Genomic DNA, 25,769 nt, shown 5'->3' with positions numbered 1-25,769 from the left:
TCAGATACATAAATGTCTGCATCTTGTTCAAAGGGGCGCCAGAGTGAAAGAGAAGTTCAGGGAATCTTACCTTCTACCGGCTTTCTCCGTGAAGCCAATCATGACGTCTGAGGATCACATTCCAAGAGAGAAACTCAACCCACCGACTCCCAGCATCTATGTGAGTAGAACACCTCCCAAATGGAGGTGCATCTCTGCTGGTTCAGTGTTCAAGTCCTCTATTGGCTGTTTATGTGCTTTATATGGACCTAATGTTTATTTTACTATCAAATTATTTGGAGATTGACAGTTGCAGGCAGCACTTGCGACTATTGTAGCCTTAAATACAGCGAAACGTAAACGGCGAGGACACCTCATCGTGAGGGCTTTTCTCAGCAATTTTTAAGTGAGATTAAAAAAGACTAGTAAAGATTATTAATTACTCTCCATTTTCTTGACGGCACTTTTATTCAAATATGCACCATTTGCACCTTGTAAATGTTCAGGTTATTGTTTTTGCTAATGCCATTGATTGAGAGACTACTGTAATGTGTTAATCTATAGTCTATGGTAGTGTAAAAAAATCCCCATTCAACACTAAAATAAGTATATTGCGCATTTTACACATTGTTCAAATGTAAATGTTTAGTCTAATTTTGTGTTGTGCAGCTGGAGAGCAAGAGGGACGCCTTCTCCCCTGTACTGCTGCAGTTCTGTACTGACCCAAAGAATCCTGTCACAGTCATCAGAGGCCTGGCTGGTTCTCTGCGGCTCAGTAAGTTGCTGATTGGTCTAAAGTTGCTAAAGTGTTGCTTTGTTTTCCCCCAACAAATAAACATGCTAACGATGCTCACTCTCCTTTTCCAGACTTGGGCTTGTTTTCTACAAAGTCTCTGGTGGAGGCCAACGCAGAGCAGGCGGTGGAGGTGAGGACTCAGGTGCAGCAGCCGGCCGACGAGAACTGGGACCCCAGTGGGACGGGCCAGACATGGCCTTGCGAGAGCAGTCGCTCGCATACCACCATCGCCAAGTACGCTCAGTACCAAGCCTCCAGCTTCCAGGAGAGCCTGCAGGTAAGACGGAACCTCAGCTACACGCTACTTGCTCTGTGCTGATCAACTAACTGATCAACATGTGCTGGTGTGGAAGGAGGAGAAAGGCAGCGACGAGGAGGATGAAGAAGATGACAAGAAGCCATCCAGCAGCTTGGAAGCGCTAAGTAAAGACAATGCAAAAGACAGTAGCAGGTAAGGAGATTAACAAAGCTTTACTAAGTCAAAATACTTGGAAGCAATCGGGATCACGCATTTATTGGTTTTCCACAGCGGTGAGCAGAAAGCAGTTGGCAAGATCATTAAATTTGGCACCAACATTGACCTCTCAGACCCCAAGAGGTAAAAAAAAAGCACCCTGATTACATCACATTGATCGGTCACATGACAGTAGCATGTTGCACTGCTGTCTCTTAGGTGGAAGTCCCAGCTGCAGGAGCTGCAGAAGCTGCCAGCCTTCATGCGCGTGGCATCCAGCGGGAACATGCTGAGCCACGTGGGGCACACCATCCTGGGCATGAACACGGTCCAGCTATACATGAAGGTTCCAGGCAGCAGAACGCCAGGTGAGCTCATCCCATTGGCCAGCTTTTTATTCTGACATCATGGGGCACGTACCAGTTTGTATGGCAACTAGCTTTGGGCGATAGGCCTTAGAATATATGACGATATAAAAGGTAAAAATTGTATAACAAGCTATAGACCCCAACAAATATACTTCTATCTATACTACTATATACTATCTCAAATTATAAAGCACAATTATTTATTGGTAACAAAGTGACTAACCTTTCTCATGGGATGTCAGCTAAATCTTTAACAAACTGCTGTTTGTTCACTGCACAGGCCACCAGGAGAACAACAACTTTTGCTCAGTGAACATCAACATTGGCCCTGGAGACTGCGAGTGGTTCTCCGTGCATGAGAACTACTGGCAAGCCATCAATGACTTCTGTGAGAAGTGAGTCCTCCTGAAGACAAAAAAAAACATTTCATTGTCTATTACTGAAAAAGTAACATGCATTGTGACGTGTCTGACTCAGGCACGGAGTGGATTACTTGACGGGCTCCTGGTGGCCTGTGTTGGAGGACCTCTACAACGCCAAAATCCCAGTGTACCGTTTCATCCAGAGGCCAGGAGATTTGGTGTGGATCAATGCTGGGACCGTTCACTGGGTGCAGGCCGTGGGTTGGTGCAACAACATTGCCTGGAATGTGGGACCGCTCAACGGTGAGGAGTGCGCCACCTGCAGGCAGAGCCAAATGGTCACTCAAATGAAAACGTCAAATTGAATTTGGGAATTCAATCTGTGTGCAGCTTACCAGTACCAGCTGGCCCTGGAGAGGTTTGAGTGGAATGAAGTCAAGAAGGTGAAGTCCATCGTCCCCATGATTCACGTGTCTTGGAATGTGGCCCGAACACTCAAAATCACTGACCCAGACACATACAAGATGATCAAGTGAGTACATTAAGATGGACGCAGCACCTCTACTGCATACTGTAGATGCATTAGGATTACCTTTGATGGTCTCTTGCAGACACTGTCTGTTGCAGTCCATGAAGCACATCCAGATCCTACGTGACCAACTGGTGTCTAAGGGAAAGAAGATCTCCTACCAGAGCAGAGTCAAGGATGAGCCCGCCTACTACTGCAACGAATGCGATGTGAGTACACCTTGGACTTCACCTACATACAACAGTATGTAGCAGTACTACTACTTAGTTGCTGCTACATAGGTGAAGTCTCAGTATGCACCGAATGCACCTTAGACTTCACCTATGTAGCAGCAACTAAGTAGTAGTACTGCTACTTGATTTTAGTAGTACTTTTACTTTTAGTAGTAGTAGTAGTAGTAGATTGTAGTACTTTTAAAAGTAAAAGTACTGCTACTTAGTAGCACTGCTACTTAGTAGTACTACTACTTAGTAGCAACTAAATAGCAGTACTACTAAGTAGTAGTAGTACTGCTACTTAGTAGCTACTAAGTAGTAGTAGTACTGCTACTTAGTAGCAACTAAGTAGTAGTAGTAGTACTGCTACTTAGTAGCAACTAAGTAGTAGTAGTAGTACTGCTACTTAGTAGCAACTAAGTAGTAGTAGTAGTACTGCTACTTAGTAGCAACTAAGTAGTAGTAGTAGTACTGCTACTTAGTAGCAACTAAGTAGTAGTAGTAGTACTGCTACTTAGTAGCAACTAAGTAGTAGTACTGCTACTTAGTAGCAACTAAGTAGTAGTAGTAGTACTGCTACTTAGTAGCAACTAAGTAGTAGTAGTAGTACTGCTACTTAGTAGCAACTAAGTAGTAGTAGTAGTACTGCTACTTAGTAGCAACTAAGTAGTAGTAGTAGTACTGCTACTTAGTAGCAACTAAGTAGTAGTAGTAGTACTGCTACTTAGTAGCAACTAAGTAGTAGTAGTAGTACTGCTACTTAGTAGCAACTAAGTAGTAGTAGCACTGCTACTTAGTACTACTGCTACTTAGTACTACTGCTATTTAGCTGCTACTAAGTAGTAGTACTGCTACTTAGTTGCTACTAAGTAGTAGTACTGCTACTTAGTAGTACTACTACTTAGTAGCAACTAAGTAGCAGTACTACTAAGTAGCAGTACTACTACTTAGTAGCAACTAAGTAGCAGTACTACTACTTAGTAGCAACTAAGTAGCAGTACTACTACTTAGTAGCAACTAAGTAGCAGTACTACTAAGTAGCAGTACTACTACTTAGTAGCAACTAAGTAGCAGTACTACTAAGTAGCAGTACTACTACTTAGTAGCAACTAAGTAGCAGTACTACTAAGTAGCAATACTACTACTTAGTAGCAACTAAGTAGCAGTACTACTAAGTAGCAGTACTACTACTTAGTAGCAACTAAGTAGCAGTACTACTAAGTAGCAGTACTACTACTTAGTAGCAACTAAGTAGCAGTACTACTAAGTAGCAGTACTACTACTTAGTAGCAACTAAGTAGCAGTACTACTACTTAGCAGCAACTAAGTAGCAGTACTACTACTTAGCAGCAACTAAGTAGCAGTACTACTACTTAGTAGCAACTAAGTAGCAGTACTACTACTTAGTAGCAACTAAGTAGCAGTACTACTACTTAGTAGCAACTAAGTAGCAGTACTACTACTTAGTAGCAACTAAATAGCAGTAGTACTAAGTAGCAGTACTGCTACTTAGTTGCTACTAAGTAGCAGTACTGCTACTTAGTAGTACTGCTACTTAGTTGCTACTAAGTAGTAGTACTGCTACTTAGTAGTACTGCTACTTAGTTGCTACTAAGTAGTAGTACTGCTACTTAGTAGTACTGCTACTTAGTTGCTACTAAGTAGTAGTACTGCTACTTAGTAGTACTGCTACTTAGTTGCTACTAAGTAGTAGTACTGCTACTTAGTTGCTACTAAGTAGTAGTACTGCTACTTAGTTGCTACTAAGTAGCCGTACTTTTAAAATCAAGTAGCAGTACTACTACTTAGTAGCAACTAAGTAGCAGTACTACTACTTAGTAGCAACTAAGTAGCAGTACTACTACTTAGTAGCAACTAAGTAGCAGTACTACTACTTAGTAGCAACTAAGTAGCAGTACTACTACTTAGTAGCAACTAAATAGCAGTAGTACTACTTAGTAGCAACTAAATAGCAGTAGTACTACTTAGTAGCAACTAAATAGCAGTAGTACTACTTAGTAGCAACTAAATAGCAGTAGTACTAAGTAGCAGTACTGCTACTTAGTAGCAACTAAGTAGCAGTACTACTAAGTAGTAGTACTGCTACTTAGTAGCAACTAAGTAGCCGTACTTTTAAAATCAAGTAGCAGTACTACTACATAGGTGAAGTCTAAGGTGCATTCGGTACATACTACTTAGTTGCTGCTGCATAGGTGAAGTCTCGGTAGTATGTACCGCATGCACCTTAGACTTCACCTATGTAGCAGCAACTAAGTAGTATGCACCGAATACACCTTTGACTTCACCTATGTACAACAGTACGTAGCAGTAAATACTAAGTGCACATGCTATGTTCACATTTGCTCCATGTACCACTATCATGCATGGTACCTGTATAGATGACCTAGTAAGGAAGTAAACGTGATGCACCAATGTCCAATAATCAGACTGTAAACCTCTATGGTTCCACAGGTGGAGGTGTTCAATTTGTTGTTTGTGACGAGTGAGAGTAGCAGCAAGAAGACCTACGTGGTGCACTGTGAAGACTGTGCGCATGAGCGCAGTCCCAGCTTGAACAACGTGGTGGTGCTGGAGCAATACTCAATGGAGGAGCTCATGAGCACGTATGATTCCTTTAGCCTGGTAAGCTAACACTCTAGTCAAAGCCTCCACACTGCGGAGAAAAGACTCCATTACCTGACTGAATGTGTATGTCCTCTCTTCTAGTCATCGTCGTTGTCATCCTCCTCCTCCTCCTCCTCACGGTGACACCACTTCCTTCCCGCACATCCTCAGCCACAACCAAAACTCCTGCAAGTCAGGACAAAAAGTTAGCTTATTTAAGATTTGGTGTTGTTTTTTTTGTACTACTGCTAAAACTTGCCGGACAGCCAGTTGAATTTGTTTACGCCCTCTTACTGTTTACAAATAAACACATAGCAAACCGCCAATCAAACTTCAGTTTACTCTCAGATGGTGCTTTGTCTTGAATACTGAACTTTGTACATTTTTTTGTGGTGTGCTGTCTTTTTTTAAAATCAAATAATTTATTGTTCTTTTTCCTAAACTAGATATATATACCACATTGGCCTTGTCACTTGTATTTAGAAAAGAGCAAATGAAAAAATACTAATAGAGATATGGAGTTTTTTCTAAAGCATTAAGAATTTAAAATTTTACATTTGTTTGGAATGATTCAAGACATACGGGTTTGAATGACTTTTTTTAGGGGGGTGGGCGGGTTATTTGATATTTGTCTGTGTTGTAAAAAAAATCTTGTTTTTTTTTATGAATTCTACATTTATCTCTCATGGAAATGATTAACATTCAATTGTCAAACATGATCTTTTTTTCCAAAATTCATCTGGTGCTGATTGCAAATTGTACATTTTAATTTAAAAGCATTCCCTCTATTTATTGGATATCAAGGTCCTCCCTATTTTGACAGGGTTGTACATGCTTCTCAGTTTTGATGGTGCTTGCCAATGATGACATTAGAAACATCTTTCTCAAAAATAATGCCACATTTTCCTGTAGACTAGACACACGCCGCTCACCTAATTGTATGATGATTAAGGGGATTACTTGTTTTTCTTTTCCAAAGGTTTTCAGAAAGTCATTTGTTTTGATCATTTAGGAGATTAATAATTTTATGATATAATCTGATGAATGGGATAGATGGTGCTAAAAGTTCATTTTTTTGGAGAAATCTATTTTTCCTGTTGCAATATTACATTTTTTCCTTCTTTGTGCTCATCTATTTATAAGTGCACTGTTTTAGAGAGTTCTCACACACACACACACACACACACCAAACTGAGCCAGACATGTCTTAAAACACTTTGTGAATTTGTGTGACATTACTATGACTTATTAATAAACCGACAAGACTTGTATTCCCTCTTTGTGTTTATCATTATTAGGCCCTTTTTAATATTGTTGCAAAAGCCGCATGGAAGTTTACATTTAGACAACCACAGTGAACTTAAGGAAGGACAAAATGTCACCACTAGCAGTACAGGAAATTCAGCTTCCCGTCTTTAACAAAACACAGAAGGTCAAGCAATATGTTAACTTTGTGTGCCAGAACAACATGCAAGGAAACCTGATGCTGACAAATCATCCATTAGTGGCTACTTTATTAGGTACGACAAGTGAGAGCTGCTTTGTTGGTGAATCCTAAGAAACTACAGCGAGTATGGATTCATGAGTGGTAAAAGGAAATCCTGCGTCCACACAGGAAGGACACAAGTGACCTTATAACTGCGACAGCCATCACGTCAAGCACAAGAGGGGAGATGACAGCAAAAATTTAAAATGACAGAATTAAACAAACACCCACCCAGATCCAGCATTGGGTAACACCTGCACAATCCAATGAAAGCCAAGAGCAGCTGTACTAAAGCATTGAGGCTGTTCTAAGTCGAGGAAATAAATAAGACATAAAAAACAAAGCAAAAGTGAGACAAATATATTTGAGTGATTAGAACTAAAAGACTACAGCTAAAAAAAAACAACCAAATTGCCCTACATTAGAAATAAAATACTCAATAAGGACTCTGTAATAAGTACCTGCGCCATTCTTGTTAATCAACTGTAAAATAGGTTTGCCAATGACCTGAGTTCACGAGCTCCCTCTGGTGGCCCAGTAGCCATATGGCAGCCACTGGCCAATTAACAGCTCTGCTGAGAATAATGCATTATGGGAAGAAGTTAAAATAGTTGCCATTATTTCATTTTAAACAGATACTGGGACTTGTCTTGTATATTTCTTAGCAACATTTGTAGCTACAGCGTGTTAACATGCTATGTGATGATTTTAGCCTTGACCATCAAATCAAAAGGCTGATGCATAAAGACGAGCATGTAAGACATAACGCCAAGATGATGAAAATATTTCATGTAAAAGCCCTACAGCATTCTCCAGTTCATGTCCCTGCCGCCCTCATCACACGGACATGGTCAACACAAGACACATTAGCCTTAGCCAAGCTGGAGAAAGTCTCCATTTTCAGACTACACATTCTTCCCTCTCCCCAACTTATCACAGAACCTCGCCCAGACCCCCTGACACCCATCCCCCATGAAAAAAGGGGCAGGGTGAAGAGGGGGTGCAACACACAGACACACACACACACACACACTCATGCCCTGGATATGAGAGGTGGAATGCCTGCTGCAGGAGGAGGAATTGGAAGGGGGGGTGATAAGTCTTGTGGGTGGGGTGAAAGTGGGAGAAGGCAGACAGTGCTGTGGACTCCATGAGATGGGGGGGCGGTTAAAAAGGAGGACAGTTAGAAAAGTGACGTGAAGACAAAGAGCACTGAGAGCTTATCACCAGCACTGACAGCAGTGGAGAGAAGCAACAGGCCAGCAAAGCCTCGGGAACATACCACGCTAGTAGATAAGGCCTCAGGTTCTCCAAGCTCAACGCTCTTCCAACAGCAGAAAGGACATTTCCAGAAAAACAGAAACAAGCCTTGACAACTTTGTTCGGGAGAAGCCGCGGCAAAACTCGCAAGAAAGCTGGAGGAGGAACAGCACGAGGTCCAACGGACTCCACACAACAATGTGAGTGCAGCACTACCCGCACACCCCTTCACATCACACTGATGCCAACAAACACACACAATATGAGCGGTCACGATGGCAAATCCATGTCCTTCCAGCATGACTTACACCTCAACAATGGCAACAACAGAAAACAGCATGCTAACTGATATCAGTAGTGCACATATATACATAAAGTACATAAGATGAGCGCTAAGAAGAAAAACATTAGTACTTAGTATTTTATTTAAGTATAAATATTAGTGTTCCAATTTTGCATTAATTCTTTAGTATTAATGCTGATGATAAAGCACACCATTAAAATGAACATAAGTAGTTTGAAGTTTGAAAATATTCAGCCTTAATCCTTTGATCTAACAATGAACTACCAAATCTGCACACATCGTCAATGTATTGTGATGATTATAATTTATACATAGCCATTTTATAACCAATTTATCTCTTTGTCTTCATTGAAAGCCTCCTAAAATAGCTTTTACACAATACTCTAATTTCTTGACACACACTAGCTTTGTCGTATAACAGTGCGTACATTTTCACAAAGTATATAGCTTAAAAATTGTAAGTATTTTTTTCAAGGAAGCAAAAAATAATGGAACCATGAAAGGAAGGCTTATAAATTGTACACTTGCACTCTGGATGATATATATTTTTTAAGATTATGTTGTAATTTCTACAATCTTAATAATAATAATAATAATGTGAAATCACATTATGGAATGGATTGAGTAAGGAATTTAGGATTAGGATTGCACTAGAATGAGCTAATTCAAGAAACAATACAAGCGGTTGATGTTTGCAAAATACAAGAGCCAACCTTCCAAAAATCCCCATTACGTCACCATATCTTATCACTTATTTATGTATTGTAAAAAAAATCACATCTGTAATACTGTTAAGTTAATTAATTTACTGCAATAGTAAGAGATAAGTAGGTTTGTCCACTGCTGCGATACGTCAACGCCGCCGCCATATTGGTTGGGTCAAGGCTGTTGCTGCTAATTAATACAAGTAAATGTACTTGCTTACATAGAGCGCCTTTCTACAAATAAATTAAAGTTAATTGCTCTCGCTTATACATTCACGCACGCACGGATACACTGGGGAAACAGATAGGCACCAAAAACAATCATAATGTTTGAGTATGGCTGTGTGTGTAATGATAATTAGCTTAGCCACTGAGCGAGTTACTAGCATGTATGTAAAAGTTCACATTTACCTTTGGTTGTCTCGCCAACTCTTCCATCTCTGTGGTCGACTTTACCTGGATGGTTTAATTGGGCCCACCGCGTGTTTAAAGTTATTAGCAGATAAAAATACATTTAAAAAAAAATCACGAGCAACGACGAGACGTTGTGACGCCATTGTGTTCAATCGCTAATTGCACTTCCGGTACAAACAACTGCCAGTGCCCACTGGTGTACAGTGGACGTGTAGCTTCGTTCATCGTTAATAGTTATCATTCATAAACAAATCGACTAAATAACAATTACTCTAATCTTTTCAGTCCAAGCGGGCAAGTTATTTTTTAATGCCCAAAACAAGGACACGATGAAACTAGATAAAAGGTAATTTGTATTTCCGGGTCCAACATTGAGCAAAGCGACGTTCTGTGGTCAAGTAGTGGAACTGAATATAAATTGTTATAATTTTCAGCTTCCTTTTTGTTAATGTTAAGGTTTTTTTTAAATAAATTAAAAATTGTAAATCAAGCAACATCTTTACCAAAAAAAAACTTTCCTAAACACTTTGATGGTAGTTAGCTTTCATCTCTGGACAACACTGCATATATGATAATTGTGGGCCAGTTTTCCTTTTTGCCAATTAGCTGGTGATAATCATCAGTTTATTGATGGCATGATAACAACATGATAAAGCCTCCAACCTCCAAGTGAACCCAGAGCCACCAACATTTGATCTGCATTCAAAAGTTGTGTTGCCTCTAATTAAGATGATAACATAGATGACACAAGCATTTTGAACATTGTTTATGTCTCACAGTTCACCATGAGTATGACTGGTACTCTGGAGAAGGGGGCACACCACCAGGTCCTGGACCTATCTGAAGAGCTGCCACCTCAGCAGCAGCAGCACCACCACCAGCACCACCAACCACCTCCTCATCATCATCATCATCACAACAACCAGCACCTTCACCAGTCCAACTCGTTGGCCTCCACAGCTGCAGCGGGCAGGGAGACACCATCTCGTGTGGTGGTGCCCCCACCTTATTCTGCGGCTGAGAGTGGGGAGGCCCCGCTGGAGCTGCGGGGGTCGTTGGACTGCTGGGCCTGCTCGGTTCTGGTGACTGCTCAGAACCTTGTCATCGCTACCATCAATGCTTGCCTGGCTGGGCTGGTATTTGGAATCATCCTGACACCGGCCATCGTCATGGTGGTTTTTGGCTTCCTCTGCCACTCAACAGTAAGATGGAGGGATGGGAGGGTTTTCCTTGTGATCATGATCTAATCCCACCGGCCTCTTTAAATGAAAGTTAAACCTAGCATCTCTAGACTGGCATAATTAGCCTGATCTTTATAAAGCAATTTGATTCTAAATCAAATGATCAAATATGACGCATATAGTGAATGGTACCTTAGTGGGTCGAAAGTCTGAATCTCACAACTTTAGGTGGGATTTGTCCCACTTTCTCGAATGTCAAAAGATGGCCAAACAGCTTAAAAGGACACTTGCGGACAAGAGACCTGCTGGTTGCCCTGGTGGTCGCTTACCACTCGCCCGTCCCGATATGTCGTTATGGCTCAGTGACTTGCAAAAGGGTGGCCAACAGACCTTTAATGAGCGCAGGTCGGTCTGGATTCTCCATGTTCCTCTGACCTCTCATAATGAGACTTCATGTGACAGCAGCTTAGTGAAGGATTACGGCAGACCTGGCAAGGTTGAGAGAAGGAGGGACATCAAAAGAAGAAAGAATGCCTGGATAAAGACCCCCCCCCCCAAAAAAAAAGGGAGGGAACGTTTATCTTTGGGGTTCCACTACCAAGCACAATGTCCACATTACAAGACCCACACTTTTTGACTGAACAGCTGCACCGTTTATCTATTTAAGTTCAGATTAAGTTCTATGAACACAGTGTCTACTTTGCACCCATATTTCTACACCGAGCACATCTTCATACGTTCCCCTCACGCATGTTTTGACTTTTCCCACTGGACGCGTACCATACATCTTCTGTCTTAATAAACTCCCCCCCGAAGCCAGTTCCTCCCTTCACTACCGCATTCTGGTCCTGCGTCACAAGGCGATAAGGATGATTCAGTCCAGTCCTGAGGTCTCCTCCAGTGCAGAGTCTTACACAAAATCCATTTTATTGATTTATTGCTCTCCTGTTTACATGAGGTGACATCCAAAGTTGATAAAATGACCCCAAATCACATTCTATCTCTCTGCCCTCCCTCCCAAAGGTCCGCCCCCATGGAGCCACCCGTTACTGCTCTGACCTGTTGACTGATGGGGGCTGCGTGGCTCTTCTGGTGGTGGGCTTCCTCTTAGTGACCCCTCTGCTGGTCTTGGCACTGGCCGCCTACTGCCGCCTGGCTCGTCATCTGCAGCTGGGCCTGTGCTTCATACCATACAGCCGGGCCGTCTACAAGAACCTTCCGGTGAGCCAGCACCATGGCCTGGGCGCTGGATGCTGTGGCGGGCAGGGCAAGGACGGAGGGGGAAAGGGAAAGGTGTGGGTGTGAGAGAGGAGGAAGAAAAATACTGTCCAAATCTCAGTTTTTGTATGCCCCAATTTTGGTATGATCAGGTCTTTGATGGAAATTCTTGGCCTTAGTTTTCACAATCTTGGTTTTCGTACAATATTACTCAAACTTTACAGTTGGTTTACCATGTACTATATCATTCCATGGAATCAAGTGCCATCACAGTGCTGACTGTTATATTGAGTGTAACTGAACTGTATATAACCATGGTCCCTTCCTCATCAGTAAAGGCAAAGTGATGTTAAATTTTCATTTATCCATTTCGTTCATCATTTATTATTTTGCATTCTTTTCTGCACGGATACCTATAATTATTCTCTTGAAATTTTATTTTTTGTTAATATTTTTGGGTGTCTGGAACCAGCCAGGTATGATGAGGTTCATGGCTGGTGAGGCACTGACCCCTCTGGATTTTTTTTTTTTTTATGTTAAAACAGGTTTCTCATTCAGAGGATAACAAGAAAAGCAAAGCAAATGATTCACTTTGGTAAAAGAGATGTTTTCAAATACTTCTTAGTCCCATTTTGTTATTTTATTAACTGAAAAACATTAATGTTCTTATCATTTATCTGTATATGAAGTACGTTCACCCTATTCTTTTCCAGGAAAATTGCTGTAAAAGTCTGATCATCTCCTCGTGAGTTTGGAAATATATAATCCTCCATCTTGACAGCCGAGCATAAAAATATGTTGTATCTGACTTGCTTCTCTCCAGCTGGTGCTGGTAAAAAAAAAAAAAAAAACACTGGCTTTTCCTTTCTATGGAAGGACGGCAGTAACAAGCACATTACTACTGTAAGTATTACACGGTATCATGAATGTGCCTGTTACTACTTGGTCACAGCATGTATGAAGCTATCGTGAGTGTGGATTATTGGCTTGGTGTGCACGCCCGAGTTGGCTCAGTCCAAATAAATGGAGGGTATTGTAAACATTGCTAATACAAAGGCTACGGAAACATCGCAGGGACACGAGATGGAATACTAAAATTAGCCTCCAAGGCAACATAAGAAGCCAAATATTTACCACTTCCACATAGAATTGGAGAACTTCTTTTCACTCCACCATGACTGACAGGCAACGTGTGACGATAATGAAATGTCATGTGTCACAAATGTAATATAGTAGTCGTATTGTATTAACACACTCATCCACTGATTTTTTTTCAACATTATGTTTAACTGCCTTTGTAGAATGCGTAGTTTCACATTTTTGACAGTTTTGTATTAGTTTGGTTTGTGAATATTTTGACGAATAAAATGTTGAGAACTTGCGAATCATGTTGTCTGCTGCACTGTGGGGGGGGGTTTGAGATTTTGAAATGTGCACTGTGGAACATGGAAATGGAAAGAGTATGGAATAACGGCAAAACCCATCCAAGATATGGCACTCCACCCTAACAAGGAGAGCACTAATAAGAAATGCAGTCAAAACAGTCAAGGTGACTCGTAACAGTGACATCTAGTGACGTAAATGCATATTGCCTGCTCAATCAATGAGAATCCAGTAATGTAGTAAGAAATAAAATGTATAATCAATCAAAGCCTGTAGTACAGTACAACAGTTGTATTACATACTAGTACAGTTGTATTAATACAATTCTGTCAATGCATAGATGCCAATTCACACTTTTTTGACAAGGCCATAGAAGCATTAATATGTCAGCTATTTGTAGTGTTGTATAAGCGTATACTGGGAGTTTCCAAACAAGACAAGGAAAACAAGCTTTTAGAAAGACTTCCCGGAACGGAAAACTCAACTAGAGGAGGTGACCTCCACGTCGAGGCAGTCACACTGCCGCTCCACGTTTTGCTGCATTTGGCAGCAGGTTCATCCAGGTATTTACCTGCTAAGCCTCTGCCATGGAAGGAGGTCAAGAGGAGAGGACAAACAGAAGAGCTCGAAGCGAAGAGGAACAACAACTCTGGACGGTGTCTTGATTACTTCTCTCACCTTGTGGGGGACACATAAAGGTAAGAAACTGAACAGAAGAAAAACAGTTCATAGTCCTTACCATACATGTCTTTGTCATCAACAGTATGTCCAAGGCAGTAGAAAGAACTTCTTCTACAACTTCTGCAGATTCCACTTCAACAGATGGGTACATTTGAAACTTTTTCATTTTAAAAATAAGCCCTTGAGCACTCACCAAGTTTGTTTCCATGTTTGGTCCAGCAAAAGCGGAACAGCCTCATCTCAGGGGTCTCCATCAGGCTCGGTGTCCGAGACGCCAAAAAAATCCTCCAAAAAGTCCAAGAAAAACACAGACAGCATGAACAAAGTCTACAATTCTGTGCTCAACAGTGTTTTTGGAGCTGTGAGTAGACAACGTTGACGTGATTTTTCATGACTATATGTAGTTAATTAGGTCCAGTGTGCACACAGACATGGCTGATATTTTAAATGCTTTGAACTTGATATGCTAATGCACAAATGTCAGATATCATAGTGAAGCCCAGCACCACACTGGCTGATCCTTCTCAACCTCCTGTATGTGCAGCATTAGTCCCTCGTTAGCCGGAGCTTAACGCCACACTTTGTTAGTATCAGTGAAAGGTGACTTCTGGACAGTTTCATGTGTAAATAACATAACATCTGCGACAGAACCTTTTGGAATTTGACGTTTCTAAATATATTGTCTTTCTTTCAACAGGACAGAGAATTAGCACAAGGTGAATTAGATGGTAAGTCAATTGCAACTTAAATGCATTCACAGTAAAATTAAACCTTTCATTTTGAGCGTGATTTGCGTTGCGGGGGTGGCCTCCTACATCACAAACAGATTAAAGTCAATGAACTAATCCACTCCCTGGAATGCTTCCAAGTGGTTTTTTTTTTGTTTGTTTTTTGAACGCCTGAACCCTTTCACAGAGCTGCAAGAGGCCTTCAAAGAATTTGACTATGACCAAGATGGCTACCTGAACTACAAGGATGTGGCAGAGTGCATGAGGACCATGGGATACATGCCCACAGAGATGGAGCTGCTGGAGATAGTGCAGCAGATCAAAATGAGGAGTGAGTTCACTTATATCAGTGGTGTCCAAAGTGTGGTCTGTGGGCCGTTGGCTCGTTTGTGATTGGCAGTTCATGTTTTTCCCCTCTAAAGTGGGCGGGTTAATGGACTTTGAGGACTTTATTGAATTGATGGGACCCAGAATGATGGGGGAGACTGCAGACATGCTGGGACTCAAAGAGATCCAGTCAGCCTTCCTACAAGTGAGAATGACTGAAAATAATCCTAATTTCCATGCTTTACCGACTGAGAAACGTAGTATTCTAACAACTTGTTTGTTCAAAGTTCGACCTGGATGGAGACGGGAAGATTACCCAGGATGAGATGAAGGAGGCAATCAAGTCCCTACTGGGTGAGAAGCTGAAGAAAGGAGAGCTGGAGGAGATTCTCAAGGAGTTGGACATAAATGCAGACGGAAACATTGACTTTGAAGGTGAAAATGGGGAAATTTGGCTCACCCATGTTCATTTTCCTTTTTATAAACTCACTGTTGTCATCTCTATTCTCCTCCTCAGAGTTTGTCATGATGCTCTCCATCCGTTAGTGTCCAGAGGCCAGCACTCCTGTAACCTCAACCATTGCACACACAGTAAATACATGTTAATTGCAACTTCTGTTTGTAGCACAAGATGCAATATGCGGTGTGCCTAATTATGAAGGAATGATTAAATGGAAATAAATCAAACTGATGTGTAAAAAAAAAGTGCATAACATGTTTTATTTTAATAAAGAAATTCAAACTGTTTTCTCTGTTAACTTAAAAAAACATCTCACACAAAACCCTCTACCTCATTAGCTTTATTTAAAAACTCTTAATATCTTATGATATGCACAGTGGTGTAATATACAGTCATTTCAATAATAAATTAACACCCGGTCCGTCTACCACGTTTTAAACTTAAAAGTAGAAAGTGCAACAAGAACTTAAAAAAAATCTACATGCTCGCTTTTATCATTCACTTTAAATAATATTTGCATACTACTTGGAAAGATGTGCATAGCATGACTTACACAAGTTTGTGTACCAAACATGTATGTAGCTCACATTGGCAGGGTCATTATTGCCCGCTTTGGTGAAAACTTGACACGCTCATAGTAGAGTTAAAGATGCTGCTAGAGATGTAAATAACTGTCACTGGATTGTTAACTCGAGACAGCGAAATAAGATGCTTCACTTTTCCACTTCACATCCAAATATTGGCAATTATTTTCCTTTCCTATCATTGAGTGGATATTTGGACATGTTCATTTCCGCCCTCGCCTTTTTGCCTTGATCACAATGTTACTATTGTTACATCTACATGTCACTGGCGAGCTCTTCAGCAAAGTCTGCCATGATGTCATGCACCCAGATGTCTCTTTCTTCCTGTGAGGTATCGACCAGGAAGACCGTCAACTTCCTGTCCCATGGGTTTGCGGCTTCCTGTGTGGCCTCCAACTGGGCCACGAGGGGTTTCTTCTCCACGTGATTCCTGAAGACAATGGAAGCTTCCTCAGACCATTGCCTCGTCTTCACTCCTGCAGGTTGAGATATTTGTGAGGATGAGAGGCCTGCCACCGTGTTGACTTGGGTCAGTGGGAGCTTAAGAAAAGGTCAAGTGTTGTCCTTTGAAACTCACCAGCCAGTTGAGCGGTGATTCCCTGGAAGGGTAGCTGTCTAAACTCCCTGTCAAGAACTCTGAGCTGTGCGCAGCTAACAAGCTCGTGCTTACCGTAGTCCAACTCATACACAGACACCAGTCCATTGGTGAGAACCCCCTTCACTAAAACCCGATACCAGCTGCAACGAGGAGACATTGGCTGAGCACAGTTGTTTCCGTTTGGCTTATTTAAATTCTACATTGTGTTATACTCACTTGTTCTCCACCTTTGCAGCGTATATCTGATTCTTCTCCACATTCAAGGGTGTTTTATCAGTTTGGTTATAAAAGAGGATCATCTCCCCCATCATCACCACCAGTTTGTACATATCCCTCCAGGGCTGCAGCACAAAGTGGCCTGGATGACACGCCACCGACACGTACACATCTATGTTGTTTCCTGAGAGAGACAAAAAAAGTCACCTTTCCATTTAAACAAACTCCAGAGTTAGCCTTTATGGTGAGTATGACCTGCAGCGGGGAGCTCTAGCAGTGGTGGCAGCTGGAGAGAAAGCGAGGGAGGTTGTGGAGTCTGAGATGGGCTGCTGGAGTTTGTGTTCCTGCCTACGCTGGGTCCTGACAGAACCCTTCTGAGATGAGGCTTGGCCACAACCGAAGTGGACTTTGGGCTTCCATTGGTGATGTCACTGTTGCTGGAGGTCTTGGTGGATGCGGTGTGTGTGGAGAGCTTGACGGGACTACTGGAGAAGGAAAACAATGAAAAAACGGAAGTGCTTTCAATTTTGTGAATATGAGTGGGGAGAGGTGAAATGTGTGTGTGTGAGAAACCTGTGGCTTGTCAGGAAAACATCAGGTTGCTGTTTAAACAGGTCAGACTTGGCCATCTGATGGTTGAGACTAAGGGCTGGGTCATGAAAGTTCTTGTCAGTGAAGAGGTGAACGTAGACACATTGCTTGCTTTCGTCTACCTTGGCCACCTTGAGGTAGAACGTCAGCGTGGGCAAAGGGGTTTACATGAAAAGGACAAGATGCGAGGCAGGCTTATATCCAGTTACCTTCATGCTGCAGTCAGTGGTGTTGAGCACTTTCTCTCGAAGCCATTGGACAGTGTCTGGAGTCCAAGACCCGATGCTGACAGACAGGTCGGCCAGGCAACACTTGACGGCCTAAACACAGGAGAGAATGTTTGTAACCATATCAATTCCCTTCACTGTTTTATGAGCTTTTAGAGAGGCTAACCTGTGGTGGGATGGCCATGAGGTCACGGAGAAATTTCTGCGGGATCTCCCTGAGCTCAAATACCTCCACGGAAGTCTGGACTCCCGCATCGATGAAGAGGATGTCTAACACTCTGCTTCCATGCAGATTGGTAATCTAAACAGAAATACTGAAGAATTAGGTACACATGGATTATCATCACAATTGATGCTGCTCTTATAATGGATCTCAGATTGTTCTGTTCTATTGTTCTGGCTGTTAGGTAAACATTTGTTATACAGTCACAAGCTGTCTCACCTCAACACGGGACCATTTCCCTTTGTATCGAGCCAGACATCCTTTGCCGCAGAAGGGTCTGGACACCAAGAACTCTGACGTTACCTGAGAGCAATATTATAATACATATCTTAATGTATATTTTATTGTCCAAAGTGCAACCTGGGTGTGAATTAATTCTTTAAAAATATATCCCTGCTTGATATTAAACATGTAAAAAAAAACACATAAAAAATGCACCCCTGCTTTAGATTAAACATGTTGTTACACACACAGTACATTTTCTTATCAGGGACTCCACGTCGCCAGATTTAAAACCTTGTTTACCTAAACACTGACGTAAAGCCTTAAAGGAGAGCAGAGGTACCATGCTGCTCACATCCTAAGTGGCTTGGCAATACATCAAATCCAGATTATCAACCTAATCTCAATCTGTCCACTAATTTGAGACGGCACAGAGACATTCACAAAAGGCTTCAGAGAGGCTGACATGTCAGTCCCATTGTGTTAACATCACTGGAGATATGCATGCATGCTACTATAAGCATGTTGTGAGGCAGCATGGATTTAAAAATTGCAAAAAAATGCCAATCCCTTTATTTTAAGACATGTACACTATATGTGGCATAGAGGTAACCTGCGAGTGGAAGTATTTCTCAATATTCTCCAGGATTTCGTTCAGCTTGGCGAGACCTCTGGAGGGCAGCTGACAATAGATTGTGCCGTCGGAACAGACGCTGCTGACGGTCACATTCATGTAAGCACTGTTAACCTGAGGAATACACTCAATGTAAGTCTAGCATGCTGCACACACTCATACGATCTGCTCCTCTTTACCTGTAATGGACTGGTCAGAGTCTTGTCCTGCAGGGCTTTCATGCAGGCCGCGTTGATGTTGACATCGTCATCCTGCGATGTGTCATACAGGACTACCAGAGGGGTCTGCCCTCTTTCCAAGATCTCTGCCAAGAGGATCCGGCCGCATGCCATTATCTCAAATTTTTTCAGCACAGCAGCCTCCAGGCAGAAAGGCTCCAGGCCTGGGAACAGAAAGTTGCATTAAGGATGTGAATTATTCCGTAGCAAAATTGGGGTGGAAAAAAGTCTCACCTGCTAGTTTGCACTTAGTTGACTGGAAAGGGAGTTTGAAAAACTTCCCATGCAACTCAAAAAGTTTGGCTTTGCTAATGACCTCTGAGAAGCCATGGTCCACAAAGTGCACCTATGATGTCAAAACAGACCAAAGTTATTAGCAATTCCTTTATACACAATATATTGAGTGCTGCACAAAAATACATTAATCGACACAACTTCACAATAGAAGAGAACACCTTTGGTTAATTTTTAACCAAGGAAAAAAACACCACAAGGTGGCAGATGTGAATTTTATAAGAACTTGGCCTGCAACAAAAAAAAAACATCCCAGAGAATGGCAAACTGAATTCTAAATAAAAGAAAACATGAATGCTATTTTTTGCAGAATTGTGGAGCCCTTCACCAACCAGTGGCAGTCCTTGTAGACCCCTCACCTTAACCTTATCTGCCATGTCCTCGCAGACCTGCGCCCTCAGAACCTCCTCCTCCTCTGCCCTGACAGCCACAAGTTGGCCCAGGGATGGAGACGACAAACGAGTCAGCTTGCTCTTGTCCAGGCTGTAAAATTCCTTCATTTCATTTTCCATGGACTCCTGCGCCTGCGAATAGCTCTCGCCGATGTATCTATAAAAGAAGACACATCTGTCAATCAGGTCTGTCCAATCAGTTGTGGTTAAAAGGCTCTCTCCTACCTGAGAACTACTTCATTTGTGTTTGCAGCTTCCACCACCAACACAGAGGGATACTCCTCTTTCGGGATCTGTAGGGAAGGTACCGAGTGATCACGGACTTTCATGCCATCGTCCTGCTTCACTCTCTGCTCGTCCTCACTGGCCGACGAGCCTCTCCTGTTACGGTTCTCGTCCTCTTGTCCACCTCCAATGCTACTCTTCCTGTACAGGATGGCCCTCTTTGGGTTGTCAGGCATCGGGTAGTCAATGGTGAAGATGTCGGAAAGGAGGTGAAGGTTCTCGAGGACGTGTGCAGGCATTTTAGTCTGATGAAAAGATGAGAACACAAAAGGGATTTATATCTACAATTACCTGCAAACCATTCTGTACAGTTTATGTTCCTGACTTTATAGGTGTCCTGAAATAGCTGGGGCAGCGCATGGGCCCACAGGCCACTGGAATACTTCAGCAGCAGATCTTCAAGCTTCTGCTTCAGCTCAGGGCTGAGGGTGGCAGGTGAAGTGGGAGGACTAGGGGACGACAAGGACCGGGATGGAGGAGGGTGAGAGCCTGAGCGCCTCAGTTGGGGTCTCTGTTGGACACTGGACTGCGGGGGCTTGTCTGCCGGGGAGCTGGAAGATAGGGCACGGCCTGTAGTGGGGTTTGAGGTGAGGATTAGTGACAAGGATGATATGGTGGTCTGCTCCTTGGCAGGGTAGAGAAGCAGCTCTGATGGGTTACTGCTGCAAGTTCTCTCTACCTGGATGAAGAAATGGAACACACTGATAAGACAACCACTTTATCATGATTACTTTACAGCAGGGGTGGGGAACAATTTTGGCTAAGAGTGCCATGAAAGCCACATATTTTCAAATGTATTTTAATATTGTTTACCATTGAGTATTACTAAATGTATGTATTGTGTTATACTAGCAAAATATAATACTTTCTACCATTAATGCAACCTGGTGCTGCATGGTTTTTGCACTGTACAACAAATCATTTCCATCATCTTCTTCATCAAAGGAGCTGGCTTCCATAATAAACATAATAAGCAAGGTGACTGTTTGATTAAAAGAGTCTCAATGACCCAGGTATACTACAGCATTGTCCCATAGTAATCATGTTTTGGTGTACTGCATTGCAGTAGACAATGGATGGATAAATTGAAATGCATAAAAAGGTTTCATATTTTGATTGTTATTTTTAACATTGTGGTATTCTGTAATGTTTTACTTTTAAATGTCTGTGAAAAATGTTTTTGAATAAATACATAATCCCAATAGCCACATCTGGCTCCCAAGCCATAGTTTCCCTACCCCTGCTCTACAGGAATATATTGCAGGACATACAGTGCATATGTGCGTCCAGGTCTCTAGGTCTTTGATGGCCTCAGGGGGCAGGTCTTGTTTATAGAGCTCTTTGTAGATCTGAGGCAGCTTTGAGACCCAGAATCCATTGCTGTACTTGGCCAGGATCTCCTTGATACAGTTCTGAACCTCTTGAGGGTTGTAAACTTTTCCTTTGCATGAGCCTGAATTCTCATTTAAATGAGAGGGTGCTGGAGGATGTAGATACACAAAAACCCTGCAATTAACACACCAAGTACTTTGATTTTCTATGGCCAGACACTCAAAAAATGTTTCATCTTTCCTATACTGTAAAGTAGGGCTGTCAAATAATTACATTGTTTATCATGATAAATCACCATTAGAAACTATGTCTGAAATATGGCCATTGTTACTGTAATTAATTTACAGAATAATAAATGACAGGAGATGATTATATGTATTTGTATTCATTAACAGCTCCAAATGAATTGAATATGTCAATCCAGCTAAAAGTTTAAAAATCCATTAGTCTAACACGAGTCTCTCTAACAGCTTGACTCACACTTTAAATCATGTTAATTATGACCAATGAAGGGTTCAAGGGTTCATTTGAGGTAAATGTACTTTTCAGTTTTCAGTGTATTTTCCAGCACACTTAAATGTATCAAATTTGTTTGTTTCTTTTGGATTTTTCCTGATTTCGGAGTCGCCACAGTGGATCTTTTGATCCAGATACTGATTGTGAAGTTATGAAAGAGTGTCAGACACTGTGTGAACGTGTAGGGATGCTGGTTCCATCTGTCGTCATAACAGAGGCATGCTTGCTCTGGTGTGCATATGCTAATTACACAAAAAAACATACATAATTAATAAAATAAATTAGTCACAGCCATTAATGCGTGATTTTTGACAGCCCTGCTGTAAACATACATACATAAGTCAAGAGACGATTGCTACTTTGCCCCCAAATTCACAATATGATGCATAAAGTGACACTAAAAATACATTCTAACATGAAGAGTTAATCAGCATATTGGCAATAAGCCTATCATATGCAGGCAACCGTTTTTTTCTCTACAATCCATAGTTTATTTAGTGTTAGTGACATAAATTATTCTACTTACGGCTGATTTGTTGGGAATTTCTGGAAAGGTGAGCCTGTACCTCCTTTTGAAACCGCGATGGGAGTGCCATCCTCTTCTCCGACCTGGACACACGATCAGATCATCTCTGATATCTCTGCTGTAATAGTAGGCTATACATCCAATGACGGCTAACGGTAGTAGCTAAACTTTGTCAAATCATTAGATGACAAGTATAACTTATTTTAACCTTGCAGAGTTATTACAGAGTTGTTACAGTCTAAGTGCAATCACCAATGACATCCACAACCTCATTGAGAAATGTAGTGAGATGTAGTGGAATGGCTCGCATTACGTAGTGTAGCCAAAACACTTCTGCCAACATTCTGTGTTTCATATGCATTTAGAGTATTTCTGGCTGTATAATGGCATGTATTAAGTGAATGTTTGACTGATGAACTAGGTTTTGGTTGCAGCTTGATCACGTCACCTTCTCCTGCACATGTGTGTGTTACGTGGGGCATGTTTTGCATACTCTGAGCAGAAAGTGGACGGGATAGCGTAGTATGTTCGAACCTTTGTGCTTCAATTGCATTACCTACCCAGGCAGACAGAAACTTTAAGGTTTTCAAGCATGTAAACACTATAAACTGAAGCTAAAAGCTTTTAATATTCAAATTACATACATTTACTTCTTCCTGTGGACACACATGCATTGTGCTACAACAGGCTGAAAGATGTAGCGGTATTCACTGAATGTGCTGATTCAATGTGTATTGGTTTAGATGTGTTAATCTACTAGATAATGGAGGGGGATTAGGAAGGTTTGCACTCTGCCAGTTATGCCCTGCCACACCGGGCTGGGACCACAACCCCCCCATTGTGCGTTAAGAGGCCACAAAGCCCACTGTACAGCCACGGTGACATCAGTTGATATTGAATAAGCTAACTGGATGAAGTTTATTCCAGGGTGAAAAGAACTAATAACCACATACACTGTAAATGAATTTACCTGTAGGGTGTGTTCTGATTGGAGATCTTTAGTGATTGCGCCCCTGTTCTGCCCTCTGCCTGGCCATCCCTCACATCCCTTGATTGTCTGAAGTCTCCATACCCTGCACCTCGACTGCCACCTCCTCCTCCTCTGCCTCCACCTCGTCCACGGTGGCTTGGCTGCCTCAGAGAGTTTTGAGGTTTTGCTGCAGAGAGCACACAGGATGCTGAGACGAGGCAGGCGCTCAATGAAATGTGTCATACATGAGTCTACTCCCACTCATACTCTCCACACCTTCTTTTTTCACCTGTGGGGTTGAACACACACTCCATGTACTCCTCATTTTGTTATCAATGTGAGGCTATTACCACACAAATTACTTCAAGATGCATGCGTATCTACAATGACAACAATTTAAAAGGTTACATCATATCACCTCACTGGAATCAAGTCACAGTCCGAGTTCTTACTCTCCCTGAATATGAAAATCCCAGTTGCTGAAGCAAAAACGCAGAGGCTGATGCATGAATCAGCTGTTGTTGCTTAGCGCCGAATTCTCAGCTTCTGTACGCTCGCTGTCACTCTGCCTTGGTGATTCCTCTCCTTTCCTCTCATCTGTCCACTCCACACACCACCATTCTGCTGCATTTCTTTCCCCCCAAAGTCTTTTTCTCCTACAACGCCCCTCTCCCCACTGCCACCTCCTCAGAGTCTAAGAATATTCTGCTGAATCACACTCTCTAGTGGAGGCTCCGCAAATGACCAGGCCCACAGAATGTGTTGTGTTGCTGCTGCATATGAATGAATGAAACCAATGAAACCAATCTGAGTATCGTATGCGTGTGGTCTTACCATTTAGGACGAGCAGGGCGGCTGGCTTGACCCTCATCTGCGTGTTGACCAGGTGGCGTTGCCCAGTCTTCTTGGAGCCCCGCTGGCGAGCCATCACCTTGGCAATGTGGGCCATCTCTTTGTCCACTGAGGCAAAAAACAGCACCTGGAGATAAACAAATTCAGATAAAAGGATTGGCTTCGTAGCGTCCATCAAAGTGAGGGAGATCTTTCATGTTCAGTTTTCTAAATCTTATCTCTAACGGGATTAGTAACCTTGTACCTCTCCAGAGCGGCCGGGTTCCATGCGAACCACAGAAGGCATGCTCGCTAGCAGAGACTCCAGATGGTTGTGTCCCATCTGTTTATGTGGAATGTGTTCTCCGGTCAGCTCCTTGTATTCTGACTGAAGATGGGACAGCGACATTCCACCCTTGTTAGCTTGGAGGATGACCCTCAGCATTTTCTTTACCAGCTCGTAGTCTGACATCTTCACTAGAAAAAATACCAAAGGCATTTGTTGTACAATAGAAGTTAAAAACACAAAATATTTCAGTTTTATTCAATTTCTTAGAGAAAAAAAAGTGACTGGATGAAATCACACATCCTGTAAAAGTCATGGGACATAATTTTGGTGAAATACTGCAAAGTCAGTACATTCTTTCTTTCTGAAAAGAAAAGCACTCCATTTCCCGTCGGGATGGTGGCAGCCAAACCGCCATGCAAAGGAATTCACAATGTCTTAAAGTACCCAACAGTTATTCGCATAAAATGGTGACGAGATTTAAAAAACACATTTGATACTGGGGATTTATAATCACGCTGCCTGATGTGAAGACACTCCCTTGTGGTTATATGACGGATAGTTTCGATCACTTGTGGATATTGAGGAAAAGAAAGTGAAGGAAAGACGTAACGAGTCACACCCGACGAGCACTAAACTATTTCAATTACTTTTCCCCGGTCTTGTTTATTCGTGCGAGGACACAAACACCAGCAGACCGTCGCAAATATTTGCGAAAGGACTGTGTTGTTGCCATTAAAGTTCAGACACTATGCCGGTTCGTTAAATGATATTGAATTTACAACCGCCCTTCCACCTATGGCACAAAAGTAAGCTAGCCAGGGAAGGCTGGCAAAACACAAAAACCAGGCCTCTCCTTCAAAACAAACAGCCGTATGAGCCACGTTTGTGTTTAGCTAAAGCCTGTTTCCAATAGCTTAACTTTATTTTGTAAGTCAACCACCGGAAGTTACATTTCAACTTCACTAACTTTCGAATACCGAGACATCTGATGGTATAAAAACAAAACAGAAACAACTTCAACAACGCAACGTTTTGTTGAAGTTCCCATCATAATTGTCAAAAAAGTAAAACTGCTCTACCTTGCGCCCAAAATGTGAAGTTTGACAGGCCAGGTCCGAGATGGAGTAGTGCTGTCACCGTCACGGGGCTGAGCGGCCGGATCTGTGGACGCGGTGCGTCTGGCTACCAGCCGGTGTAAGCACAGCCTCTCCTCCGTTATCTGATTGGTCAGAACTGATTCGGATAAATACACGTCAATGAGTGCACAACAAAACGCATCACCTGTTGACGCATGTATTATAGTGTCAATTTTAGAGAGCTAAATCATGATCTAATGCATCTTCAAGT

The 25,769-nt window shown here is 42.1% G+C and overlaps 4 protein-coding genes and 1 long non-coding RNA gene across 12 annotated transcripts in view; 3 read left to right on the top strand and 2 right to left on the bottom strand.

The window, feature by feature from the left end:
• The window catches only part of kdm6ba (lysine (K)-specific demethylase 6B, a), a 56,074-nt gene extending 49,454 nt beyond the window's left edge, over window positions 1-6,620 (top strand). For all 3 annotated transcript variants that reach the window (XM_078795838.1, XM_078795841.1, XM_078795846.1), the window contains 12 exons: window positions 34-160; window positions 649-754; window positions 847-1,052; window positions 1,129-1,226; window positions 1,305-1,373; window positions 1,449-1,597; window positions 1,878-1,992; window positions 2,075-2,262; window positions 2,350-2,491; window positions 2,571-2,697; window positions 5,176-5,346; window positions 5,431-6,620. In XM_078795838.1, the coding sequence (XP_078651964.1) occupies window positions 34-160; window positions 649-754; window positions 847-1,052; window positions 1,129-1,226; window positions 1,305-1,373; window positions 1,449-1,597; window positions 1,878-1,992; window positions 2,075-2,262; window positions 2,350-2,491; window positions 2,571-2,697; window positions 5,176-5,346; window positions 5,431-5,472 (1,540 nt within the window). In that variant the 3' untranslated portion in view covers window positions 5,473-6,620. The remainder of the gene's footprint in view (window positions 1-33; window positions 161-648; window positions 755-846; window positions 1,053-1,128; window positions 1,227-1,304; window positions 1,374-1,448; window positions 1,598-1,877; window positions 1,993-2,074; window positions 2,263-2,349; window positions 2,492-2,570; window positions 2,698-5,175; window positions 5,347-5,430) is intronic.
• LOC144901667 (uncharacterized) lies at window positions 1,668-14,836 on the bottom strand. 2 transcript variants are annotated; one of them, XR_013629709.1, is made up of 8 exons: window positions 13,850-14,836; window positions 11,737-11,930; window positions 11,068-11,165; window positions 5,401-5,514; window positions 2,552-2,645; window positions 2,355-2,463; window positions 2,091-2,278; window positions 1,668-2,002 (listed from the first exon to the last, which is right to left on the bottom strand). It is a non-coding gene; the product is annotated as an uncharacterized LOC144901667 (long non-coding RNA). The 2 variants fall into 2 exon arrangements; XR_013629711.1 differs by lacking the exons at window positions 11,068-11,165; window positions 11,737-11,930; window positions 13,850-14,836 and adding an exon at window positions 8,097-8,364.
• tmem88b (transmembrane protein 88 b) lies at window positions 7,942-13,271 on the top strand. 3 transcript variants are annotated; one of them, XM_058068073.2, is made up of 3 exons: window positions 7,942-8,274; window positions 10,276-10,698; window positions 11,701-13,271. In XM_058068073.2, exons 2-3 carry the CDS (start codon window positions 10,282-10,284, stop codon window positions 11,980-11,982), a joined length of 699 nt encoding a protein of 232 aa, XP_057924056.2. In that variant the 5' UTR covers window positions 7,942-8,274; window positions 10,276-10,281; the 3' UTR covers window positions 11,983-13,271. The 3 variants fall into 3 exon arrangements, with proteins under 3 accessions (XP_057924056.2, XP_078652030.1, XP_057924058.2); XM_078795904.1 differs by lacking the exon at window positions 7,942-8,274 and adding an exon at window positions 9,496-9,545; XM_058068075.2 differs by lacking the exon at window positions 7,942-8,274 and adding an exon at window positions 10,051-10,204.
• On the top strand, window positions 13,813-15,760 carry LOC131125973 (calcium-binding protein 2). Its single transcript, XM_058068076.2, has 8 exons — window positions 13,813-13,976; window positions 14,042-14,104; window positions 14,179-14,320; window positions 14,657-14,687; window positions 14,875-15,018; window positions 15,110-15,219; window positions 15,302-15,449; window positions 15,532-15,760. The coding sequence occupies exons 2-8, from the start codon at window positions 14,043-14,045 to the stop codon at window positions 15,558-15,560; spliced, it is 666 nt and encodes a 221-aa protein (XP_057924059.1). The 5' UTR covers window positions 13,813-13,976; window position 14,042; the 3' UTR covers window positions 15,561-15,760.
• On the bottom strand, window positions 14,862-25,710 carry tdrd7b (tudor domain containing 7 b). Of its 3 annotated transcripts, none has more exons than XM_058067890.2 (20): window positions 25,502-25,710; window positions 24,399-24,610; window positions 24,137-24,281; window positions 23,303-23,489; window positions 22,333-22,415; window positions 21,230-21,438; window positions 20,284-20,637; window positions 19,899-20,203; window positions 19,641-19,830; window positions 19,222-19,333; window positions 18,949-19,151; window positions 18,749-18,883; window positions 18,133-18,216; window positions 17,857-17,991; window positions 17,673-17,783; window positions 17,446-17,594; window positions 17,128-17,357; window positions 16,873-17,056; window positions 16,636-16,796; window positions 14,862-16,534 (listed from the first exon to the last, which is right to left on the bottom strand). In XM_058067890.2, the coding sequence occupies exons 2-20, from the start codon at window positions 24,603-24,605 to the stop codon at window positions 16,314-16,316; spliced, it is 3,405 nt and encodes a 1,134-aa protein (XP_057923873.2). In that variant the 5' UTR covers window positions 24,606-24,610; window positions 25,502-25,710; the 3' UTR covers window positions 14,862-16,313. The 3 variants fall into 3 exon arrangements, with proteins under 3 accessions (XP_057923873.2, XP_057923874.2, XP_057923875.2); XM_058067891.2 differs by having other exon boundaries at window positions 24,399-24,605; XM_058067892.2 differs by lacking the exons at window positions 18,749-18,883; window positions 25,502-25,710 and having other exon boundaries at window positions 24,399-24,620.
• Between the last annotated feature and the right edge of the window lie 59 nt (window positions 25,711-25,769).

Source organism: Doryrhamphus excisus, linkage group LG2, assembly GCF_037039965.1.
Source record: "Doryrhamphus excisus strain RoL-2023G ecotype Guam linkage group LG2, RoL_Dexc_Guam_v1.1, whole genome shotgun sequence".
Taxonomy (NCBI): Eukaryota; Metazoa; Chordata; class Actinopteri; order Syngnathiformes; family Syngnathidae; genus Doryrhamphus; species Doryrhamphus excisus.
The sequence above is the reverse complement of the archived record's forward strand: the minus strand, read 5'-3'. Positions and strand labels throughout refer to the sequence as shown.

Bases quoted from the DNA above. Each gene is read 5' to 3' on its own strand.
- tmem88b (XM_078795904.1), top strand. The intron at 10,699-11,700 runs GTAAGATGGAGG...TCCCTCCCAAAG, and splicing joins GCTTCCTCTGCCACTCAACA to GTCCGCCCCCATGGAGCCAC.
- tdrd7b (XM_058067890.2), bottom strand. From the start codon at position 24,605: ATGTCAGACTACGAGCTGGTAAAGAAAATGCTGAGGGTCATCCTCCAA. The intron at 20,638-21,229 runs GTATGTCCTGCA...TTCTTCATCCAG, and splicing joins CCTGGACGCACATATGCACT to GTAGAGAGAACTTGCAGCAG. The intron at 17,595-17,672 runs GTAACTGGATAT...TTCTACCTCAAG, and splicing joins CCACTGACTGCAGCATGAAG to GTGGCCAAGGTAGACGAAAG.
- LOC131125973 (XM_058068076.2), top strand. From the start codon at position 14,043: ATGTCCAAGGCAGTAGAAAGAACTTCTTCTACAACTTCTGCAGATTCC. The intron at 14,105-14,178 runs GTACATTTGAAA...TGTTTGGTCCAG, and splicing joins GATTCCACTTCAACAGATGG to CAAAAGCGGAACAGCCTCAT. The intron at 14,688-14,874 runs GTAAGTCAATTG...ACCCTTTCACAG, and splicing joins AGCACAAGGTGAATTAGATG to AGCTGCAAGAGGCCTTCAAA.